Below are 21,034 nucleotides of genomic sequence, written 5' to 3' on the forward strand. Positions count from 1 at the left end.
TATGCGCTTTGGTGTAACGGAGTCTTTTGAAGCGTGGGGGGGTGGGGGTGGGGGCAACACTTTAAAATGCAAAGTAGGCTTTGCTCAAGTGAACAGGCCACGTTCCTCTCACAGATGTGTTGGTGTTGTTTTTACAGGCACATTTACGGTATCTGTCAAAGCACGCCTTGTACACGCTTTGTAAATCAAGCAATGTCTCATGCTTCTCCTATAGCCTTATCCAACATGCTATTATAAACACACAATTAAACAAAGAAAGTAAGTACTGAAGACTACTGATACTCACATGCATTTAATATAAGAATGAGCTGCTGGGGCTTTCTGATATTTTCTGTGCAAAAAAAACAAGACCAGGTTAAAACCTAGTATATGACTGGACCCACCACACGTGATCCGGCCGACCAATGGTGTAACTTCATAACTCGGCCGACCAATGGTGTAACTTCATCACTCAGTCAGTTAGTCAGTCATACAGTCAGTCACTCACAGACATTCGTGTTTGTAGGGCTGGCCCCGCTGTTGCACGTTTCCTGCATGTGTGCAGTACTGGATGGCGATGTCAGTGAAAATCCCGTCTCCCGCTGACTGCACCGCCATGGATTTTCTCCACTCCGTGGAGCGGAATGTCGGGATCGGGGTCATGTGACCCTTTTGTGCGGCAGCACTTCGGGTAATGAATTTGCATGCGGCGAGTGCTTTTTGGATCCGTTTCGAGTTCCTGTCCTCGCTCGCGAGGCGCAGGTGAGGTTGGCGCAGCTTCGATGATGCGCTCCACTTTCGGGAGAGTGCCACTCAAGCGCTAAAAGGGGGAGACTAGTGAGAGGGGGGCCGGTGAACGAGACCAAGTCACTCCCCCAAAAACACCTGTCCCGTTGTGATATTTATTTACCGGTTATTTTCGGGAGTGCATAGTCGGAGCATAAACTCGGAGAGGTTTAATTTCCGTTTTACATCTTCATCTAAACCAACGGGCCGAAAATGAAGACAGCTTCAGTTTTTCTACTTTCATTACAAAGACTCTGATATTGCAAAGTTTGCAGTTTGCTTTGCTCACTGTAGACCTGTGGTCATTTTTTAACGATAAATATCAGACACCAGATGCATCACGGGAGAGGAATGCACGAGACGGCTTGTCAATGCGATTATTCAAACCTGTGTCAGGCCTGTATTGGCAGTTGTACTGACTTTCACAGAACGCAATATCACCCCAAAAAAATAAAAGACAATTGATGGAGCAGCTGGACCAAGGTCTGGTGTAGATGATTTAAAAAAAAAAAAACATTTGAAAGGGTTATCTTAAGCTTTCCTGGCTTCCCAATGAAACACTTGCTTAATTTCAGTAACAAAATCCAGTTTAAGACAATAGTCAGTCCTCAGTATAATAAATATCTACATCAGAGAAATCAGCCTTAAGAGGAATCAAAGCTGGTAGACCTTGAAATCCCTCTTCCAGAGCAATACCCTTTGCTTTTACAAACCAGGAGCTGCTGCCCCCCTGTGGACTAATAATGGAGCGTTAGTATAATCCACAAATCTGCTCCTCAGAGAGAGGACAACACAATTTGATAATATTGTTGTACATGTTTTTAAAAAATGTTCTTCTTCTTCTTCTTCTTTTGTTAAGAACACTTAAGTACAATATTAAACCAAAATAAATTAAATATAGTATACTATGTAGAGAGCAAGGCATAGTGTTAAATATGTGGTTTAAATTAAAAACTTGAGGTACATATTCTTTTAATGGATTTTCTTGGCTTGTCAGTTTTTTTTACAATCAAGATCATGTTTTAACAATGAAAATCCAGCCGTTAACAATCAATGAATATTATTTTTGTCTGTTCGTTGAAAAAATAAGGCTCTCACAGGATAGCTGTGTGTGTAACAATGAGCTTCTTTCTGTCTGAGCATGCTCAGATGGGGCCAAGCGGAGAGCTAGGACAGACTGTATTAATTGCATCTCCCCCCTTGGCACGTCACCCCTGATTTGTCTCCTCAAATATTCATCATGCTAGTTAATATTAAAAAATATTGTCTGAGCTATGATTAATATTTATATTTCCTCCCTGGAATTGCTCATCGGAGTCAGACCCGCTTTTGGCTTTAGACGCGGACCCAGTAAGCGAGGCGAGGGGAATAGCTGGTCCGGTCTGTTGCTTGGTTTTGCGTCTTGTTTTGGATTCCCTGGAATTCTGTTTCGGAGAATCGGTGCCTCAAAAACCGTTCAGGAAGGTTTGGAAGTAAAAACAGCCCTCTCTCCCTGCTGTTTCTCAGTATCATGACGTTTGTTTGTTTTCATTCATTGACGCTGCTTTGGGAGATAAATTTTTAAAGAGACTAACTGGATTTCCCCCCCCCCCCCTTCCAATTAATTTAAGTGGAGCAATTAAGTTTTAAATTTTAATAAATAGCTGTAGGAAAAACAAAGACGGGGAACGTTGCAAGAAGTGGGACGCCTTACTAACCACAGCATGCAGTTTAATGGGCAATGCCCAGGGATTTAAGAAAAAAAATATCCTCGCACATATCCCCCCTTTTTTAAATAATATAGTCTTTGCTAATTATAAGTGTACACATTTGTAATTCAATGTTTTTTTACCCCCCAAATGAGTCCACCCCCCCTCTTTGAAGGGCGGATAAACAGCACAGGCATTAGCATATGGCAGCGAGACAGGATGTTGTGCGGGGAGACAGGAAACCGCTCTGCAGCGGCTCCGCCTTTGAAGTTCGGCGCCCAGGTGACGGTGACGTGCCACAGAGATAATGAATTAGTCACGCTGTTGATTCGGCTTGTCAGGAAACCGTACATCTGCGAGAAAAGTGGCAGGGCTGCTTCAATAACGAAATAAGTGTTTAATAATGAATTAATCGTGCAGAAACTTCGGTTGAAATGAGCTTGCTGTTTGACAGTCAGTGCAACAACTTGGTCACACTGTTCCTCTGACACTGGCAGTACGGGTCAAACTGCTACCCTGATCGTCTGTATGTGCCCGAAACCCTTATGATGGACTCAGAAATCCTAAATATTGCAGTGCTTTGCATGACATGAACACAGCCAATAGCGCACAAGTATATACACCTTCAGGAAGTCCCTGTGCAGCACAAATCATTCAGCTCTCCTGATCATTGTTTTGTATGATTAGGTGTGATTCCAGTGCTAGTTTGTACTTGGTAGGATTCTTGCTTGCTGAACAAGCTTACTCTACAGGGTTGGAGTCCTGATCGATGTGGTCACTTCTGGCACTACGATCCTTACTTCACTCTAGTGTTTCTTTTGCACCTCTACATCATGAACCTATGCACTTGTTGTACGTCGCTCTGGATAAGAGCGTCTGCTAAATGCCTATAATGTAATGTAATGTAATGTAATGATCAAGGTATGGTCGGTAGGTCATTCCACCACTAGGGGGTGCCATGTTTAATAATGTGTCATATAATGCAGGGACATACATGGAGAGAGGGAGTACTGTGCTGGGCCTGGTATCATTACTTGAGCTTTGATGCTACAGCCAGGCCTGGCAACCAGTGGAGGGCGATCAGGAGAGGCGTGGCCAAGGGAGTGGGCGGGAACAGAAAAGACCAATCGGGCCACACGGACAGCCCCACAGTCAGTCTGTGATCTGAGTCGGCACAGTAGCTGCGGAACATTGCAGGAGGGAAACAAAACAGTCCGTGGAACAGGAACAGCGAAATAAATAAATAAATAAGGAAATAAAAATTCACTTAATAAGCCATTGACGGCTGTCTCGGTGGCTCGGGCTGCTGGGGGCCAGCCCAGCAGCAGATGGGCAGCTTTGGGGGAAATCCAGACTCCCTGGGGTGCAGCGAGGCCTCAGCGTGAAGCACCAGAGAGTGCCACTCCTCCACAACCTTTATTATGACCGCACTGGGGCAGTAAAGCACCCCTGAGCCTGAAATAAAGATGGATAGAAATGTGCCTTTAAACTGTGCTCTGTCAGAGACCCATGTTTGTTTTCCGCAGGAAAATTAGTTCCTGTTTTGTGGCATTTAGTGAATTTGTAACCCAACCTTATAATCTAAATAACTGACTGTAACCGCCCTTTGCTACAAATACGGATGTATAGAGGACTGCCTGATGGAAATTTAGCCACTTTAGATGGGATCGGGTTAAAAACAAGTATCGGATGTAAGTAGGTGCTCTGTGTTTAAATTGGTTCTCTGCTTCTTTATTTTTTTTTCTCTTCAATTCTTTCCTTGCCAGCTCTGCCTCGGGTCCCTCATTGTGTCCCTTGCACCTATGCAAGGTGAGCTCTATAACTCTCCAAACCACGGACTATTCCATGCCCTACGGGCCCGACTGCAGTGAAGGAGACCGCCAGGGCCAACTGGGGTAAAGGTGTCTTTCTCGGAGCTGACAAATGATAGGCTGTTGTTTTCTCGGTGTGGTCATTAGGAGAAACTAATTCAGTGGTAACCAGGCAACCCTTGGCTGATTCATACCCACCCACCCACCACTGGCAGGATGAAACCACAAATTCTGCTGCTTGCGAACTCTTGATCATAGTCAGCTAATGACATAAGCTAGGCAAATGGGCAAAATTCAGTACTCAAAACAATTGGAAACGATTTATTTTTAATGGTACATATAGTCCGCTACACTTCAGACTCACAAGATGAGGAGTGTGTTACACTGGGGTTCATATTTTGCCTGAAATTGCTGCAGTTTGGCCGTGGCTTGCTGTCCCAGTGGACATTTTTGTGGTGAAATGTTGGTGCAAAGTCAGTAAAACGCTGTCTAGGTGTTCAGGTGAAAACTCGGCTACATTCGGTTGGAAAGAGATGACTAGGGTGTAGCCAGGGTATATCCGGGTAAAACCTGAGCTATATTGGGGTTTTTTTTTTGAGATTAGTCTGTTTCACAGCATATCTTGCTGGGCTTGTGCTGTCATGAGCACACAGAGCTTTAATTCCATTCCAGAACTTGTAATGAAATACACAATTATAAGCATCTGTGATCAAGTCCTCCTGCTCAGCAGAGCAGTTTTGACAGCATATTGCTATAGTGCAGTTGGATACCAGGTGCAAACTGTCATTATTTTTCAATCATAAAGAAATCTGTCATTCTCAATTTGCGATCATTCACATTCTGCTTTGTACTCAAGCATGGCAGGTCTGCAAGCTGAAATCTCAGCCTTTTTTAGAAGCCCATTACTGCCCTCTGCTGGCGATAAATGCTAATTGAACATTTTCCTTCTCGCAGCCCAACATGTACAGCGTGGTCTCATAATGACCATTTAAATTTGACATCGGCTTATAATCATTTTGAACAGACTGAGGGGGGGACAAGGGGTTATTATTCAATCAATGAATCAATTAAATTTATTTATGTAGCACTTTAAAAAAACAACCAGTGTCAACTGAATTGTCAATCAAAATGAAAAAATAGATAAATAATAAGATCACAATGGACATAAAGTGGAGACACAAAAATACCACATACACAAAAAAAACACGACAATCATGGATTATTATTGATGGGCATTTTCACAGAGGACACGAAATCTTCACTTAAAAATCTTTTAGCCTTTTTGCCCACTGCTTCTACCTACTGCCACACGGCACCCTCCTTTTTCAACAGCCAGTATATTTCTCTTTCTCCAACGGGGGTCCCTTAACTGCATTCCAAGTGTCTGGTACACAGGAGCCTCACGCACTAAGTATGAAGACATACAGGCAGGGTGCTTTTGAAAGAATGCTTTTCTCCCACTGTTGTGGATAGTAGCTATCACACACGGCCAGCAGTAACAGTTGTTAGAGAACGTGTTCCAAATGCCGTCTGTGAGCTGCAAAGGGCATCTTATTGATTCATACACTGACATGATCCTCTGCTTTCATTAGGTTCATATCTGACCTTCTGTAGATATATAAATCGTTATCACTATTTAGCTAATGTATTCATAGATTTGTGTACTGGGCATAAGAATTTGTTCTGTCATTAAATAGATATATTTGCAGAATTAAAGTTATATACACTGGCAATGGCCAAAAGTATGTGGACACCTGGCATCCAACATCTCATCCAAAACTATGGGCATTAATATGGAGTTGGTCCACCATTTGCAGCTATAATACCCTCTACTCTTCTGGGAAGGCTTTGTACTAGATGTAGTAGCATTGCTGTAGGGATTTCCTTCCATTCAGCCAGAAGAGCATTAGTGAGGTCCGGCACTGTTTGGGCAGTTAGGTCTGGCTCACAGTTGGCTTTCCAATTGATCCCAAAGGTGTTGGATGGGGTTGAGGCCAGGGTTCTCAGGCCAGTCATGTTCTTCCACACCAATCTCAACAAAACCATTTCCTTATGAACCAAACTGTTGGGGAAGCACAGAATCGTCATGAACGTGATTGTACGCCGTAGCATTAATATTTGCCTTAACTGTAGCTAAGGGGCCTAGCCCAAACCACAAAAAACAGCCCCAGAGCAAGGGGTGTCCAGATACTTTCGTGTCATGTATAATAATAATTGAGGGTCAAGTAAAGAGTAAGTTACAATAGTTAAGCTATAATGACATAAAATAGCTATGATAGTTTTCGCTAATGAACAGCCAGCATTGGGAATCATTTGTTCAAATCACAATCGCATTTTTTGGGACACTGCAAGATTTTCTATTTTCCCAAACGGCCAGCAGATGGTGCCGTTGCCTTTTGTAAAGAGGACACTGCGCCACACTCGGGGTGTGTACGTGCTCGTAAGATTTGGAGCAGGGATTAGTTTCTTCCCTTCCGATTTTGTGACATCCGCAAATATCAAACCTTGGTCGGACATAAATCAAAATACAGGTGCTAACTTTAAATTTAAAACCTCATTTCTCCTTTCAGTCTGTGCTTTCAATGGCGCACACGATGGGGAGGAAGTGTTTCATCTGTTTGATGTGCGTGGGATGAACAGCCTCGTGAATTTGTCACTGGAGTCTAGAAGAAGCGCTGTACAGTTCACCAGGTCTTAAAAGTTGTGTCAATGTGCTAAATTTGTCACCTGTGCCCATCAGAATTAAAAAAGAAAAAAAGAAACATACAACCTTGTGCTCTTTATTTTATGTGCGCTATTTCCTTATTTATGAGTTTGTTATCGCAGGAGAGCGATTAGTAAGGAGTCCGAACTCACTCATACATCAAAGTGAACGCAGTCAGCTCTGATTATTTCGTTCGTTCATTTCCACGAACAGAACGAGATGAAAAAAAATCATAACTTGACATTAACTCCGTCCAAACACTGCTACGAATTTCCCACAGGGGAACAGCCAATGGCCCATGTAGACTTCTGATCAGATAGGAAATTAGCGCATTTTAGCCATTGCGGGGTCTCTAACTGCTAAAAGCTTGGATGGCTATTTTCGAACGTGTCAGAAGTCAACCCCAAATAGACACCTTGACGCTGAGCATACGTACTTCAGATAATTGCAAGCTACAACTTCAAGCCCCAACTTCACAATATGCTTCTGTAGCAGTCGGTCCGCCGGAGAGGCGGATTGGTCTCGGCTGCGCCGGCTGGTGGTGAAAGCACACGCACCTGGGCTGCGTTAGCTAATCAGTCTAGGTGCTTACGGGTGTGCTGCTCTCCACAGTTCGGGACCGAGACCGGGAGCTAACACCGAGAGCGCAGCTATGATTTTCGCTGTCGGTAGGTCAATCCTGACGCCTTACAGTCCCCTCTGTTCATTGTAGAAACTCAGTTTGAGGTTGGTGTTTTATTTTAATGTTGAATTTTCATGTGCGTGGCGATGCGCTTGTGCATTTGACACCATTGCGCGTGGGTCATGGTAGCTACGACGGTGGTGGTGTGTTGTGGTGCGATTATCAATTTTTGCTCCAACCCCATTCCATTCTACTTCAGTCAAAACCTCCTATGTTGGCGAAAAAATGCCTACCTTCACAGAAGTGTAATATGACCTCGCATTTCGAAGCAGTGTAGCACCTCTGAGACTGGCTCATTTATGGGACATACTGTCAGCTCAATTATGCCTGAGATTGTAAGTAATGATCTGTCTGCGGCGTCGTACTTATCTTTCAATTTATAACTGCCATCCAGCTGCTCTTGAGTAACTGTTGATGCAGAGGACACAAAATTACCCATTTTTTTTTTCTTCTGAGGAAATAACTCATCATTTTGACGAATCACACAACTTCATGACAGAGTAAAATACCCATTTCTGTGTCCACAGTGATGGAATGAGATTACATAAAACTACTCTCTGAAAGGCCAGAGGAAAAAAGAAGAAGAAAGTAATTTCCGCTCTTGGCGTGTGAAGCAGGGTGTGCTGTTAGGGGAGCCCATCCATCACCATCAGCGCGTCTGAATCTTCCTCTTCCTCGCCCGCTCTCTAAACCCCCTCCCTCCCTCCCTCCCCCCGGTCACGCTCCAACGCCCTCATTAAATTCCAGGTGAGAAGCCGCTTCTGAAATGTCAATAAAGTCAGTATGTTTGCGGATACATTTTCAGGAGGCCTATGAAAAGAATTTTTCTCAGCCGAATGCTATATTGTAGAAGGAAAAAAAAAAATCACAAGTCTGGCCAGGGAAAATTTTTTTTTAACATTAGTCAACAGCCATAGCTTCAATATGGTCAGTTACAGGGTATATATATATATAACAATAAAACAGATAAATCCCAATGTAGAAAAATAATAAATAATGCATACAAGCTATAATGAATGTCAAAATGGTTATGTTTATATATACGTAGCACAAGTCATATGTAATGATATTATTTTGTTGTAACTTGGTCATCTGGGTTTGTATTTATAGTGATTTGCTTTAAATTTTAGTGTTAGAACATATATAGAGCCTCGCACCCATTCGACTGACTATTTAAAAAAAGAAAAACAAAATCTATGTTTGAAAAACATAAACTCAACCAATTGATAAGGACTGCTCTTGTATTTATATTTACTATGATCTGAATAGTGCTCCTCTTGCCCATTGCACACTGGGATAGGCTCCAGTACCCCCTGCGACCCTGCCCAGGATAAGCGGGTATAGATAATGGATGGATGGATGAACCGTGCTATTTCGTCCAAAAAACTGACAAATGTCTTGTGCCTAGAACACAAACATCCTACAGCATTTAGCAGGGATCAAATCACCCAATGCTTTTCATGGACTATTTGACAAATGTCTGAGTGTTTTACAGTGAAATCTATGTGGGGAAAAAAAAATCGTCTTTCATTCAAGCAGAGAGGCGATAATGGGACTTAAACAGATGGAGCTGGAACAGCATCGGTCCCTCTTGTGGCTGCAGAGCACTAATCAATGGGGCTTAAAGCCATTTAGCTTGTGTTTTCTTACATTATCACGCTCTGTCGATGCTTTGGGTTTACATGAGGATCCCAGTGAAGCATCAGTGTTACTCTTTCTCTCGCACCCTTATCCTGGCGTCTGCGTTCTTTATCTGAAGTAGACCTGGACTCTCGCCGTGAATCAAAACGCGAGCCGGACGAAGGCGGCAAATACGATAAAACAGACGCGCCGACGCCTTCCCCCAAATCCGGCCTATTCATCGAGCGTTTCCGGAAGAGCGTTTGGGGGAGCAGTGATATCACAAAGGTTAAAGGTCAGCGCATGCACACACAGATGAGTCACCCGACTGATCGTCTCATCCTGGCACAGTGAGCTGAATCAACTGCGTCACTGTCCGACTCTCATTGTGACATCACAGCTCTCTCACGATGCCACGCCCCAGGGTCACATGACTCTGATGGGTGGAACTGAATTGAAGGGGTGTGTTTATAGAGTCCAGCTGACTTTCAGCCAGTGCTAGTGCTTCCCTCCCGCGTCTATGGTTTTGCCCAGAATGGCGCGGAGAGAGCACCCTTAGCTGTAGTGCAGCTGTAATCCGATTCATCACGACTCTGTAATCCTCTGTGAACAAGGTATCGCAACCTCTGCGACCCTACAATCAATGAATCCATTACACTCCATCTAGTGTATCACCCAGTGCAGTCGAATGGCTGGGGAACGCCAACACAGAAAATATATTGGAAAATAAGCCATATATCAAAAAAAAAAAAAAATAGTGACTCCAGGGCATGAAATAAATTCTGCAGACTGAAAATCATGGAACACACCAGCGAGATTTTCAGTTACCTGATATTTATTATTTTATCATTATTATTATTTTATGTTTAAACTACATTGATTAAAAAAAAAAAAAAGTTATCAAAAATAGACTTTTACAGCTGTGTGGTTGCTGCTATCAAGATTGGGGATAACATTCCTTTATATCAGTTCATCTTGGCCGTAGTAATAAGGGATTCTTGACAGCTCTATATGTTCAATTGTGTTGGTTATACTTGGGAAAGCACTCACGGGCATATGGGATTCTAAGAGAAGGATAATTACCATTTACCGTTTCATTGGTGCGATTATAATCAGTATTCGCCAAACCACTCGCCTGTCAGGTCCAAGAAATGAGAGACCTAAAGATCAGCAGAATCGAGCGACGAACGGGAAGTGAACAAGTCAAAATCCAACACGGAATTCCTCAGGCGAAAACGTACCAGAAGGTGTACAATATAAAAAATACACTGCAAATCATTACAAGGCGTTACTTTTGCAGCTACGCTGCAGCTACGCTAGACTAACCTGTGCTAAAAGTCAAAGGTGTTGACACTGTTGAATGGCAGCACAGTGTAGAGTCTCTGAATGCTGAAATGAGCATTTCTCACTGGAGTACTGAGCACTGAGAAGGGAGACAGGCACAAAAAAAGGCCTTGTGTGAACGTCCGAGCAGGCCTTGTGCAGTATGCGACCTCTCTGTAACGTCATCTTGACTGTCACAGCGTAAATATTATCATCGTTATCTAATGATAATATCCCATAGCACGTCTCAGAGGAGCAAAGACACGAATGGGTTCACCGGCGCTGTCATACCAGTAAAATGGCCACAGTTTGCTGGTTACAGATAACTTAACTGTGCCAAATAACCAGAGGTTGGTAGGGGAATCCTAGGTTGGACACTGCCATTGCACCCTTGAGCGGAGTAACCCAAATTATCTAGTGTAGTGACGTCGACCCTGCTCGACTTCCTTAGAGCGTCAAAATGCAAATCTGTCCCCGGAGTAGAAATCCGATCCTGATTTTCTTTTAGTGCTACTGATTGGCCAGACGCTGTCTTCCCCAGACTGAGTCCCAGGTAAAGTTAGGGGAGGAGAACCAGCGGTACCCACCCCCCCCTCCCCCGAGCCTTGGGCGCGATTTGAGCGCCAGGGTCCGAGGGAGGGAGCGCGCTCACAGGAGGTCCGTCTCTTTGAGGGCGGAGGCGGGGCAGCGGTAGAGCGCGGCGGGGGCGTCTCCTTCCTCAGCGCTCCGCGCTAGTCATACGGAGGACAGGACCTCGCCGGACGGGTCCCTCTCCCTCTTTTCGGGCCTGTCCGGCGCGGGGTAGGGGCCCGGGCTGACCACCAGCTCGTCCGCGTCCCTCCGGAACCTTCCGTCCGCCACCTCCTTGTACTTGGCCGAGGGGTAGGGGTCCTGGGCGAAGGCGCCGCCCAGCGGCTTCTTCAGCTCCAGGTCGGGGCAGTACAGGTACTCGTACAGGGCGGCGGCCAGGACCCCGCCCATGATGGGACCCACCCAGTACACCTGCGGGACGGGACGGGGCGTGAGAAAAAGTGAGACCCCAGACAAGAGCAGCACACCCCCATGGGCGAGACAGATGAAGACCTCAGCCTAAACTTCAAACCCTCCCAGCAAAACCCCGTTTGCATTTAGGCCTGCAGAGTTGCTGCAAAAACTTGTGAAAAGACCTAACCCCCCCCCCCCAACCCTCCGCCCCCCCCCCCACGCCACGCTCCCTGCCTCATGAAACCGAACGATAACGCACTTCACCTGTGCTTTCGCGAGCAATTCTCCCTCCTCCTGCTCCTTTCGCTCTCTTGATGTATAAAACATTTGCACATACGAGAAATTCGCTTTATGAAACTTTGATGCCGGTTTGCTGCAGAAGTGCACATCAAAGCGGGCGGGAGATATTTTTGTAGGATTACGTGGACCACTTGCTACAGAGGCATTTCCAGTACAGAGAGCCCTGCGATGGATCCGCGCGCGGGGGTGACGATCGGCGGTGGGGGGTTTTTGTTGTTACCGCGGAGAAGGCGAGAATGTTCTGCAGCACACAACTCCAAATGGCCCCCAGACGTTTATTATAATTTTTTTTTTTTCAATTTTTTCGAGCAAACATCGCTCCGCACAGACGCAGAACAAACACTGACGCCGTTAATGTTGCAGAGATGAGACGCCCGTCATGCGAAATGTGCTCGTTAAGTAATGCCGTGCATCGGCATCAATGCCCGTTGCCCTCTCCTGAACAGCACCAGCTCCGCGCTGGCAGGGAACAGAAGAGTCTCCTCAGAGCCGACGTCGAGCGGATTAATGAGCATTCATCCGCGGAACAACGTCTTGATTGGCAGATGAATCGGTAAACATAATCCCGACGCCAGCGGGTTTTCCGACATTTCTTTGGCAACCGTGCGGGGCGACGTACGAACGCGAGCCTCCTTTTCCCAGCTGCAGGGGGCCCCCCGATTCCTCGCTTTTCAGAGTAAGCGATTTACGATTCTGAGGTCAAACGCCCGCCAGACTCTTTCTGTAACGAAACCCCCCCCCCCCCCCCCCCCAGGGACCTCGGGCCCTCCGAACTCCAGTGTCAGCGGAAATGCTCCTGTGACATCATAAGGAGGTGACAGAAATCGACGTGTGCCAAGAGGAAGTAACGTGTCACAACAAACTCGACAAAGATGGACCGGCATTCTTCCTAGTTTTACGTATTTACTGCTTTAAGTATTTACTCCAATTTGTTTTTCTGTCTATTTAAAAACATTTTTTTTGGAAAAGGCTCATGCACGTTGTTTTGTAATACACAGGATAGGCGTCTGTAAATAGACGGGTCTAAGGTAATGTAAAGTGACGGCCCAGAGCCAGATCTTCCTGCTTAAGGAGCACAAGCAGATACGTGGAAAAGTGCCGACGTTGACGCCTGCGGTGAGAATTTTATTTGCGAGGGGAGGGCGGGATGATCTTTAGCAACGCTACAACTATTTTAAGTTTCGCAGCCACGGCAAATGCGCGGTGCAAACGCGGTCACTGTGCAAAACAAACGGGTGCTTCTTGGGCACGGCGGTAAAAAGAGGAACGGAGAGGTAATCCCAGGTCACGGCCGATATCGGATCGCGGTCAGGTAAAATGTTTTTATTTTTGACAGCTGGAGGTGGAGTGCAAGGGCCCCTTGGACACTGTGGGGCCGAACACCACCCCCCCCCCCCCCTTTATAAAGCCTCTAAGATGACATATTGATCTGACCTTATCCACTTACGCTCGCTATGGAAACCCCGTTAACGCCAGTGATGACAGCCGCGCAAGCACAGCCAGGGGAAGCGGACGCACACAGAGCCAGGGGAAGCGGATGCACACAGAGCCAGGGGAAGCGGATGCACACAGAGCCAGGGGAAGCGGATGCACACAGAAACCCCCTGGTTGCCCCGTCCGCCTTTAGCGCACACGCTAAATCCCCACCGGACGGGCTGCAGCACGCCTCCTCTCCACAGGGGCGGCGACAGCCAGCCAGCTAGCGCAGCGAGGGCAAAGCGGTTACACGCATTTCCCTGTGCCCCCTCTCGCATGGCTAAATCCCCCACCGCGTAGGCCGAAAACCTCCTCCACCCCGCCGCCTCCCCCCCGCCCCCCACGGCCCGCGTTTCGCGCTCCCCTCTCACCCAGTGGTTCTCCCACCTCCAGGTCACCACGGCCGGGCCGAAGGAGCGGGCGGGGTTCATGCTGGCGCCCGTGTAGGGGATCTGAAACAGACCAGAGGAGGGGAAGGGGCAGGTCGTGAACACAAGAGCACGAAGCGAGGGAGAAGTGGTTAGAGACTTCCGAATCTGAGGCGGTTTGTGTGTGAGTGTATATGGATTTTTACACACGCATGCGCACACACACACGCACTCACACATGCACACTCACACACACACACACAAACTCATACACACAGACACACACGCACACACACACACACACACACACACACATGCATTTGCTATTAAGGATGTTTCAGGGAACTATATAGAACTGAATCTGCACTATGGGACAAAAGCAGGTGTCCAATGGACTGTGGCATACTGTGGAGAAAACAGGAAGTTTCCTTCAGGAGGGGAAATTAGTCCATGTAAACCCACACCACCCTTCATCCCACTGACTGCTCTGCCTCTGACATGTAATGAAATCATTTTTGTGTAATGAAATAATTTTAAAACTCCTTCAAAACTAAATGAAGCCGATATGTACCATTAAGCGTAACATTCCGACGTTGCTAGGAAACGCTAGATAGACCTGCGCTCTGTGTTTGTGTGGGGAATGGGGGGTGGGGGGGGTGGGGGGTGGGTGACAGTAGGCACAATCCTCCCAAAACTCGGCTACACCTCACATCGCCACTGGCCGCGCTCCTCAAACCCGCCCCCTCGCTCACCTGTCAGCTGACGGACGAGGCATTAGCCGCCAACCGAAAGCTGTTCGGCTGTTCGTACGCCAAACGCTTCTCACGATCGCTAAAAAAGCTGGGGGAGAACCCCCCCCCCGTCCCCCCCCACGTCCGTGACCCGAGCTACAGCAGCTGGGGACTTTTAGCGCCGAGAAGTTTTCAAACCACTCACCGCGGGGGGACGGACTGCGGCCCTCTGGGGCCGTTGCTATGGATATGACATCATTACTCGGCGCAGCGGCTAGCCGAACTAGCCCATGGGAAAGCGCAGTTAGGCCGCGCTGATGATGAACACTGAACGGGGTCACGACAGGGGACCCGCTCGGCAGAAGACTCGAAAAGCTTCCCCGGCACAATGGAGTTGGAACTGTCGTGATAATCCTGCCTTTTAAACAAACCGTTTTTTTTTTTTTTTTTTTTGACTGAATTTGCTAACGCGGCCTCACGAAGAAAACGACGAATGTGACGAATGGCGGACTCACGGCGAACAGGTGCCCGATGGAGACGGCGAAGCCGATGGCCAGGGCGGCCGAGCCCTTGAGGTCGTGGCGTTTGGGGTCGCAGGTGGCGAACACGGTGAAGACCAGCTCAAACGTGATGAACAGCTCCACCACTAGGGCATGGCCCACAGAGATGGTGCTGTTGACCTGTGGAGAGTGGCAGTGACCTTACACACTCAGACACACACACACACACACACGCACAAATGTTTTCCAACCGAAGAACATGACCCTGAGACATTTTCCACTTATCCTGCTCTCTGTCTGGTGTTACAGCGCATCCCGGAGTACACACTGATCCATACACACGCAGTCGAACTACGCTAGGCAATCTAGCAAACTTGCCAAACAGCATTTATGCAGAAAAAACTGAAATGTAGGAGGGAAAAATCCCGTAGAAGGGTAAAAATAAAGTTGCTGATTGATTCCAGGCTATTACTATTCCTTTGTTTACTATTATTACTATTATTTAATTTCTTTGTTTATCATTATCAATTCTTTTTTTTTTTTTTTGCAGTGCCGTTGACCTTACCTCAGTAACCCCCAGCCCTCCTCTCACGGACTCTGGGGTCACCATGTAGAGCACCCCCGCGCCGACCACGGCTCCCAGGCACTGCGCGGCCAGGTAGAAGAGGGCCTTGGCCAGGCTGAGCTTCCGGGCGCACACCATGGCGACGGTGACGGCGGGGTTGACGTGGGCGCCGCTGATGTGCCCGAAGCACTGCACCATGGTGGCAATGGTCAGCCCGAAGCACAGGGAGATGAGCACCAGGTCGGCGGGCGGCGGCTTCTTCCCCTCCTCCTCCGCTTCCTCGCCCGCCGCCGCCGCCGCCCAGCTCACGGTGGAGCCCAGGCTGAGCAGGACGAAGATGAGCGTCGCCAGGAACTCGCCGGACGCCGCCCGCCAGAAGCCCTGCGTCCAGACGCCCTTGAATGCCGCCATCGCGCGGGAGCGGTTGCACGAGCACAGGCGCCGCCTGGACGGAGGTAACGGCACAAAAACCGCCGGGGGGGCGTTCACCGCACGACACCGGGACCGCTACGGGCGCTACGCTAACGCTCCCGCGGCCCGCGGCATAAACCCCTGCTTAGATATCCTCCATGATTACTTCAGCTTAATTGGCTTGGAAAGAGCGGGGTGGAGCAGCTATTAACAAACAGGCCGGCTTCCTGAAGGCAGTGTGCCCTTGTCACTGTCATTGTGTTCGCGCAGCGATAAAATATATAATTAATTGTTGAGGCAATCATCTCCACTTGAGAGGTGAGGCACAGGGCATCGACTGTTTCTGTTCTAAACAGCCACTGACTCCTCCCGTGGACAAGCGTGAGGGGATTAATGATAGGCTGAAAACTAATGGGGGCGGGAACTAATGACGAGCGGAGGGTCTCAATGAAACGGACGAGCACCGGCATCCGACTGCAAACCAGACGCGCAGGTCACTGTAGGACCGCCAGAGTTCCGCGCGGAAAAGTCAACACAACAAAACCGAACACGGCGCGCTCGCTGTCTCTCTCTTTTTCCCTCTTTCCCTCTGAAGCCTAATCATTTATTCAACTGGCAAGAACAAAGTTTTTTTTCTTCCCCCCCCTTCTGACACACTTCAGATTTAAGTGCCTCCGTGCTGTTAATGTGTGCACGTGTATTTTGTACAGGAGAGAGAGTGAGAGAGAGAGAGAGAGAGTAAAATCAAAAATACTTCAAAGGAGCAGCAGGATGATTTGCCCCACTGTTACACTTCCTACCTACACTTATACACCTCATAAGGAAAACTTTAAAAGGGAATAATTGGAAGCAGACATCTGGGTACAAACCAGATTTCAAATTTAAGCCGTCACAGCATTCAAATGAAACATTTTGTTTGAAAGCATATTTGGAAGTGTAGACTTACCCTTCTCTTACACTTTTCTTCTCCCAGTATCAACTCTCTTTTCATACCATAATCTGCGATGGCTGAATAATTTATGAACTGTCAGTTAATTGACAGAAATAACAAAAACCAGATTAATAATGAATTATTAATCAAAGATAGCCAGCTATATCTGAAACTATCTCTGTCTAGCAAGTATAACGGATACGTCCATTTGTAACTCGTGTCAAAGACTAATCCATAGGATAAAGCGCTTCTGAGGTTTATGAAGTTTAATGAATCGGCACATCGTTTCATCTCTACTTACGGTGTGCCGTAAGCTCTGTCTACCACAGTTAAAATGTTTTTTTGAGAAAAGGAGAGGATCTCCAATGTGTTGTTTTTTTTTTTTTGGGGGGATAGCGTTTAAACATGCAGCGACTCATTTTGCGCAAACTTTTGCCACCTGCAGAAGCGCGCGTAACACGGTAGCTGCAGTGCGAGCAGGTGAATCCTAGTGCTAGTCACGGAAAGTCACGCCGTCTTCATTTGTTTATAAAGGCAATGTCTACTGTGCTCCAAGCTAACTCTACGACCTATTCAACAATTACTGCGAAATGTTTTTATTCATTGCATGTGAGCAAGCACTTTCAAAGTCCTTAAACTCTACCGACAAACGGACCACTTCTTTCCACAAATTTAATGAGGATGTTCTCGTGGAATGATTATCATTAATTGTAATTGATAATAATATATATTTTTAAAATTATTTTTAAAAAAGAAGCAATCTATATATCTAATGAGCCAAATCTATTTTCTGCACACAATAAAGTAAAAATCAATATTTATACTGAGTGGTTAATTGAATGTACGTTAGCTAAATGTGATTCGATTTCTACACTAATGAGGAGAAGTTAAGGCATTATGTAGCCCTAAATTGTAGCCTACATTTCCGCCGGTTGTTTACTGAACCTACAGTTTCACACTGGAACAGCACGAGGACAGGAGTTGGATGTCACTCAATCAAACGCAAGCAACCGTCTTTTGGAAAATGTTCAGAAACACGCTCAAAATGTTGCGAATGTTTTCTGTCTATACGGGCCAATCATTTGATATTAGAAAGGTTTTTAAAAAAAAAAAAAAAAACCTTAACGTGACTGCTGTGATTAGGACAATGACAGTATACTTGTTTATTTTCAGCACTGTAAAAACTATGTTCAAATAAATTCTATTTATCCCACAAATAGTTCTCTTTACGCATAATTTTGAGGTATAGCTAATCGTCCAAAACAGTGTCTGCACAATCGTGCATAATTCCTAGGTACAGGCTACTTGTCCAAAACAGTGCCTGCACAATCTTGCAAGATTTACACTGAATTTACCCAACACATGGACTACTGAAAATAAGTCAGAAGTAAGTTATAAACTGCGTTAAATAAGTTAATAACTGTGCAAAATACATTAATGTTCGCATGAACAAAGTAATGCGAAACACATTGAATGCTCCGGATTGTACCCAGACGATACAAATGTGCAGATCATAGTACGGAGGAGCCCCTTACCCACTCACCTCAGATCTCCCAACACCGCGCGCTCTGTCATGCCTCTCAGACGCGCGGGCCAATTACCCGCTTTTATACTTCTGTCTGGACATTCGCTGCTTCACTGAGGATCGGGTTACTGAAAAGACCGCGACTGCGTCCTTCAGGCCGCGGTGAACGTGCTGAAGGACCGTCCACAATAGTACGCATTCGGTCCTTAATCTAACAGGGCACAGTGACAGTACCCCTTCGGGAACTGCAGGTACCTTAAATCACCTTTCCCTGGAACAGCTGCACTGATGGCCGACAAGACCTCAGTATACAATTAAGGTGCACTTCTCCACTGCTCTAGATGGTCTGCTTTTCAGGCAGTTGGTCTGAATCGCAGTCGGGAAAGAATAAACGTTCGTATGATGCAGTAAATCCTCCACGAAACGTTGCGGACCTCGCTAAATGCTGGAAGAGATGTGTGACTATTCTCGTGCTGTGAATCAAAATCTAGAAATATCTCTCCTTCTGTATAAACGCAACTATAAAATGCTGTTTTTAACACATTATATTGTAGGCCTATATGCTGTATGTAAATATATAAACATGTATAGCATAATTATTGAATCTGTGAATTATGAGCTACTCATATTTAGCTATTTCGAGCCTATGCAATAAACTCTCACTAATGTTGGCTATAGGATGGTACTTTGATCAGAATTCATGTCCACTGGTGAGCCTTTTGTCTGCTTCCCTAATTTTCTAACAACGCTAATGTACTCTGCACCTCTACCTATTATTTTAAAAAAACAAGGTAGCAATTATTTAATTATTTATTACCATTGTATTTTAAAAGATTTTTTTGATATATTGAATTTCATTTTAGTTAGATACATGTAGTGCCAGAAATCTCTTGATATGGACATTACTAATTTTTGCCATATTTATCTGTTGTGTGTGTAATTTTGTGGAAGAGGCAGACAACTGTCAAAGGACCTGGAATAAAATCAGAAACAGAACTAGGAATCCAATTTTTTTTAATGACAGAAGGAAGACACCCAAGATGATATTGGTGTATGAAGTGTCAAATGCCACTGAATGTTATCCTCAGTTCACATAAACAGTGTATCTGTGCTGTCCAGTGTAAATTAAGCGCCCATTTTCAAATAGTTTGTTTTTATCATAAGAAATAATAAATGGGTGTGTAGTCCTATGTATTCAAGTAACAAGAGCACAAGACTCCAAAAAACCTTATATTCTTATAATAAAAAGAAAAAGAAACTTCCAAAGAACATAAACCTTTGGTAAATCAATTGTCCCTGTCATAACAGTGATGGCTATTCTTGTACACAAAACAACTCACTCAGTTTGGTTTCAGCTTTCACTGTGAAACGTTCACATTGCCGTACGGCCTTGTATAGTTAAACATTAAATAATCCAAGTAAAAGAAGTCATATATCCTCCGTCTCTCTGCCGGGGGCACTTGATTAACGTAGTGGCTGACGACTGAGGGAGTAGTTCTTTCTTCGGTTGAATGCCTGTCTTTGAAGGAAGGGAACCTCAGGTCTCCAGGGGCACCGACCAGGCTGAGGAAGTAATTGGCGTCTTCTTCCAGAGTCTCAAACTTGCCGATGAAGTCGTAGGTGATGAAACAGGGGAAGCAGAGCCTGTTGACCGTCTCCCAGTGGATGTCCATCCCCCCCGGTCGATCCGGATCCAGCAGGTACTGGACGAACTCTCGGAACGTGACCCCCGACCCCGACAGCAGGGCCTCCCGGGTGGCGTTTCTCCTGTACTTGCGGATTATGGCGCGCCCGTACACGGGGTGGTAGTAAGGGTTGGGCTGCTCGAACTTGTCCCGGAAAGCCGACACCAGCCTTTCGACGGGGTCCCGGACCGCCACCACTTTGGTGAAGCTGGCCAGCCGCTCCTGGATGCCCGCCCTGCTGAAGCTGTCCAGTTTTTTTAAGTGCTTCCCATAATGCACTGCGTCGTGGGAGAGCCCGTCCGCGGCGGCCGCGAGGCCGTTGAGGACCATCAGAGTCCTCTTCCAGTTGGAGCAGCCAGCTTTCGGCACCTCGCAGTAAAGGACTCTGTGCTTCTCCTCCACGTATATTCGGGACACCATCTCCGAGAGGTCCAGCCGAGGGGGGCCGTTCCTTTCGAACTTCTCGCAGAAGTTTCGCAGGAAGGATTTCCGTCTCTCCTGCTCCTCGCGCACGCCCGTCCGTCGGACGCCTCGAAGGAAGTCGCGGCTTAACGTCGCCGAGGTCGTTTTAGGGTTCGGGCCGTCGGCCGGCTTCGACGGAGAGGTCTGCGTTTTTGTTAAAGTGCCATCGTCAGTGTGGCCTGGAGTCCTTTCCCGGGGGACGAAAGCTGGGTTTTTTGAGCCATTTGACTTCTTCTGGGTGACTGGTGAAGGATTTGTCTGCTGGAAAAAGGAAAATACATTTACTTACAGTACTGAGGAGCAGATTGGAAATAACTAGACCCGTGCAATGCCAAACTGTGGAACACGCACCATGGGGTCAAGATGGACCATGAAAGCGGGCGCTCTTTCTGAAATTTCAGCCCCATCACCTACTCGACTGGCTCTTTCCTATCATATGATACCGTTTTTAAAACGCTGGACACAACCTTCCTGTAAAAGTCTGCCACAAAGCCCATCTGATA

General features: G+C 46.5%; 2 protein-coding genes and 1 long non-coding RNA gene across 5 annotated transcripts in view; 1 reads left to right on the top strand and 2 right to left on the bottom strand.

Annotated features, from left to right (window-relative positions):
* The first annotated feature begins 7,411 nt into the window (after window positions 1-7,411).
* Window positions 7,412-20,115, top strand: LOC135253942 (uncharacterized). The gene is made up of 4 exons (XR_010329719.1): window positions 7,412-7,636; window positions 8,178-8,397; window positions 15,503-15,972; window positions 19,977-20,115. It is a non-coding gene; the product is annotated as an uncharacterized LOC135253942 (long non-coding RNA).
* On the bottom strand, window positions 11,105-19,005 carry LOC135253941 (aquaporin-4-like). Its single transcript, XM_064333810.1, has 5 exons — window positions 18,403-19,005; window positions 15,518-15,962; window positions 14,968-15,132; window positions 13,725-13,805; window positions 11,105-11,595 (listed from the first exon to the last, which is right to left on the bottom strand). The coding sequence occupies exons 1-5, from the start codon at window positions 18,432-18,434 to the stop codon at window positions 11,329-11,331; spliced, it is 990 nt and encodes a 329-aa protein (XP_064189880.1). The 5' UTR covers window positions 18,435-19,005; the 3' UTR covers window positions 11,105-11,328.
* LOC135253940 (carbohydrate sulfotransferase 9-like) overlaps window positions 19,382-21,034 on the bottom strand; it is a 69,038-nt gene continuing 67,385 nt past the window's right edge. For 2 of the 3 annotated variants that reach the window (XM_064333807.1, XM_064333809.1), the window contains one exon: window positions 19,382-20,792. In XM_064333807.1, the coding sequence (XP_064189877.1) occupies window positions 19,743-20,792 (1,050 nt within the window). In that variant the 3' untranslated portion in view covers window positions 19,382-19,742. The remainder of the gene's footprint in view (window positions 20,793-21,034) is intronic. The other variant, XM_064333808.1, reaches the window with a different exon arrangement.

This window comes from Anguilla rostrata, chromosome 4 (genome assembly GCF_018555375.3).
Source record: "Anguilla rostrata isolate EN2019 chromosome 4, ASM1855537v3, whole genome shotgun sequence".
NCBI lineage: Eukaryota > Metazoa > Chordata > Actinopteri > Anguilliformes > Anguillidae > Anguilla > Anguilla rostrata.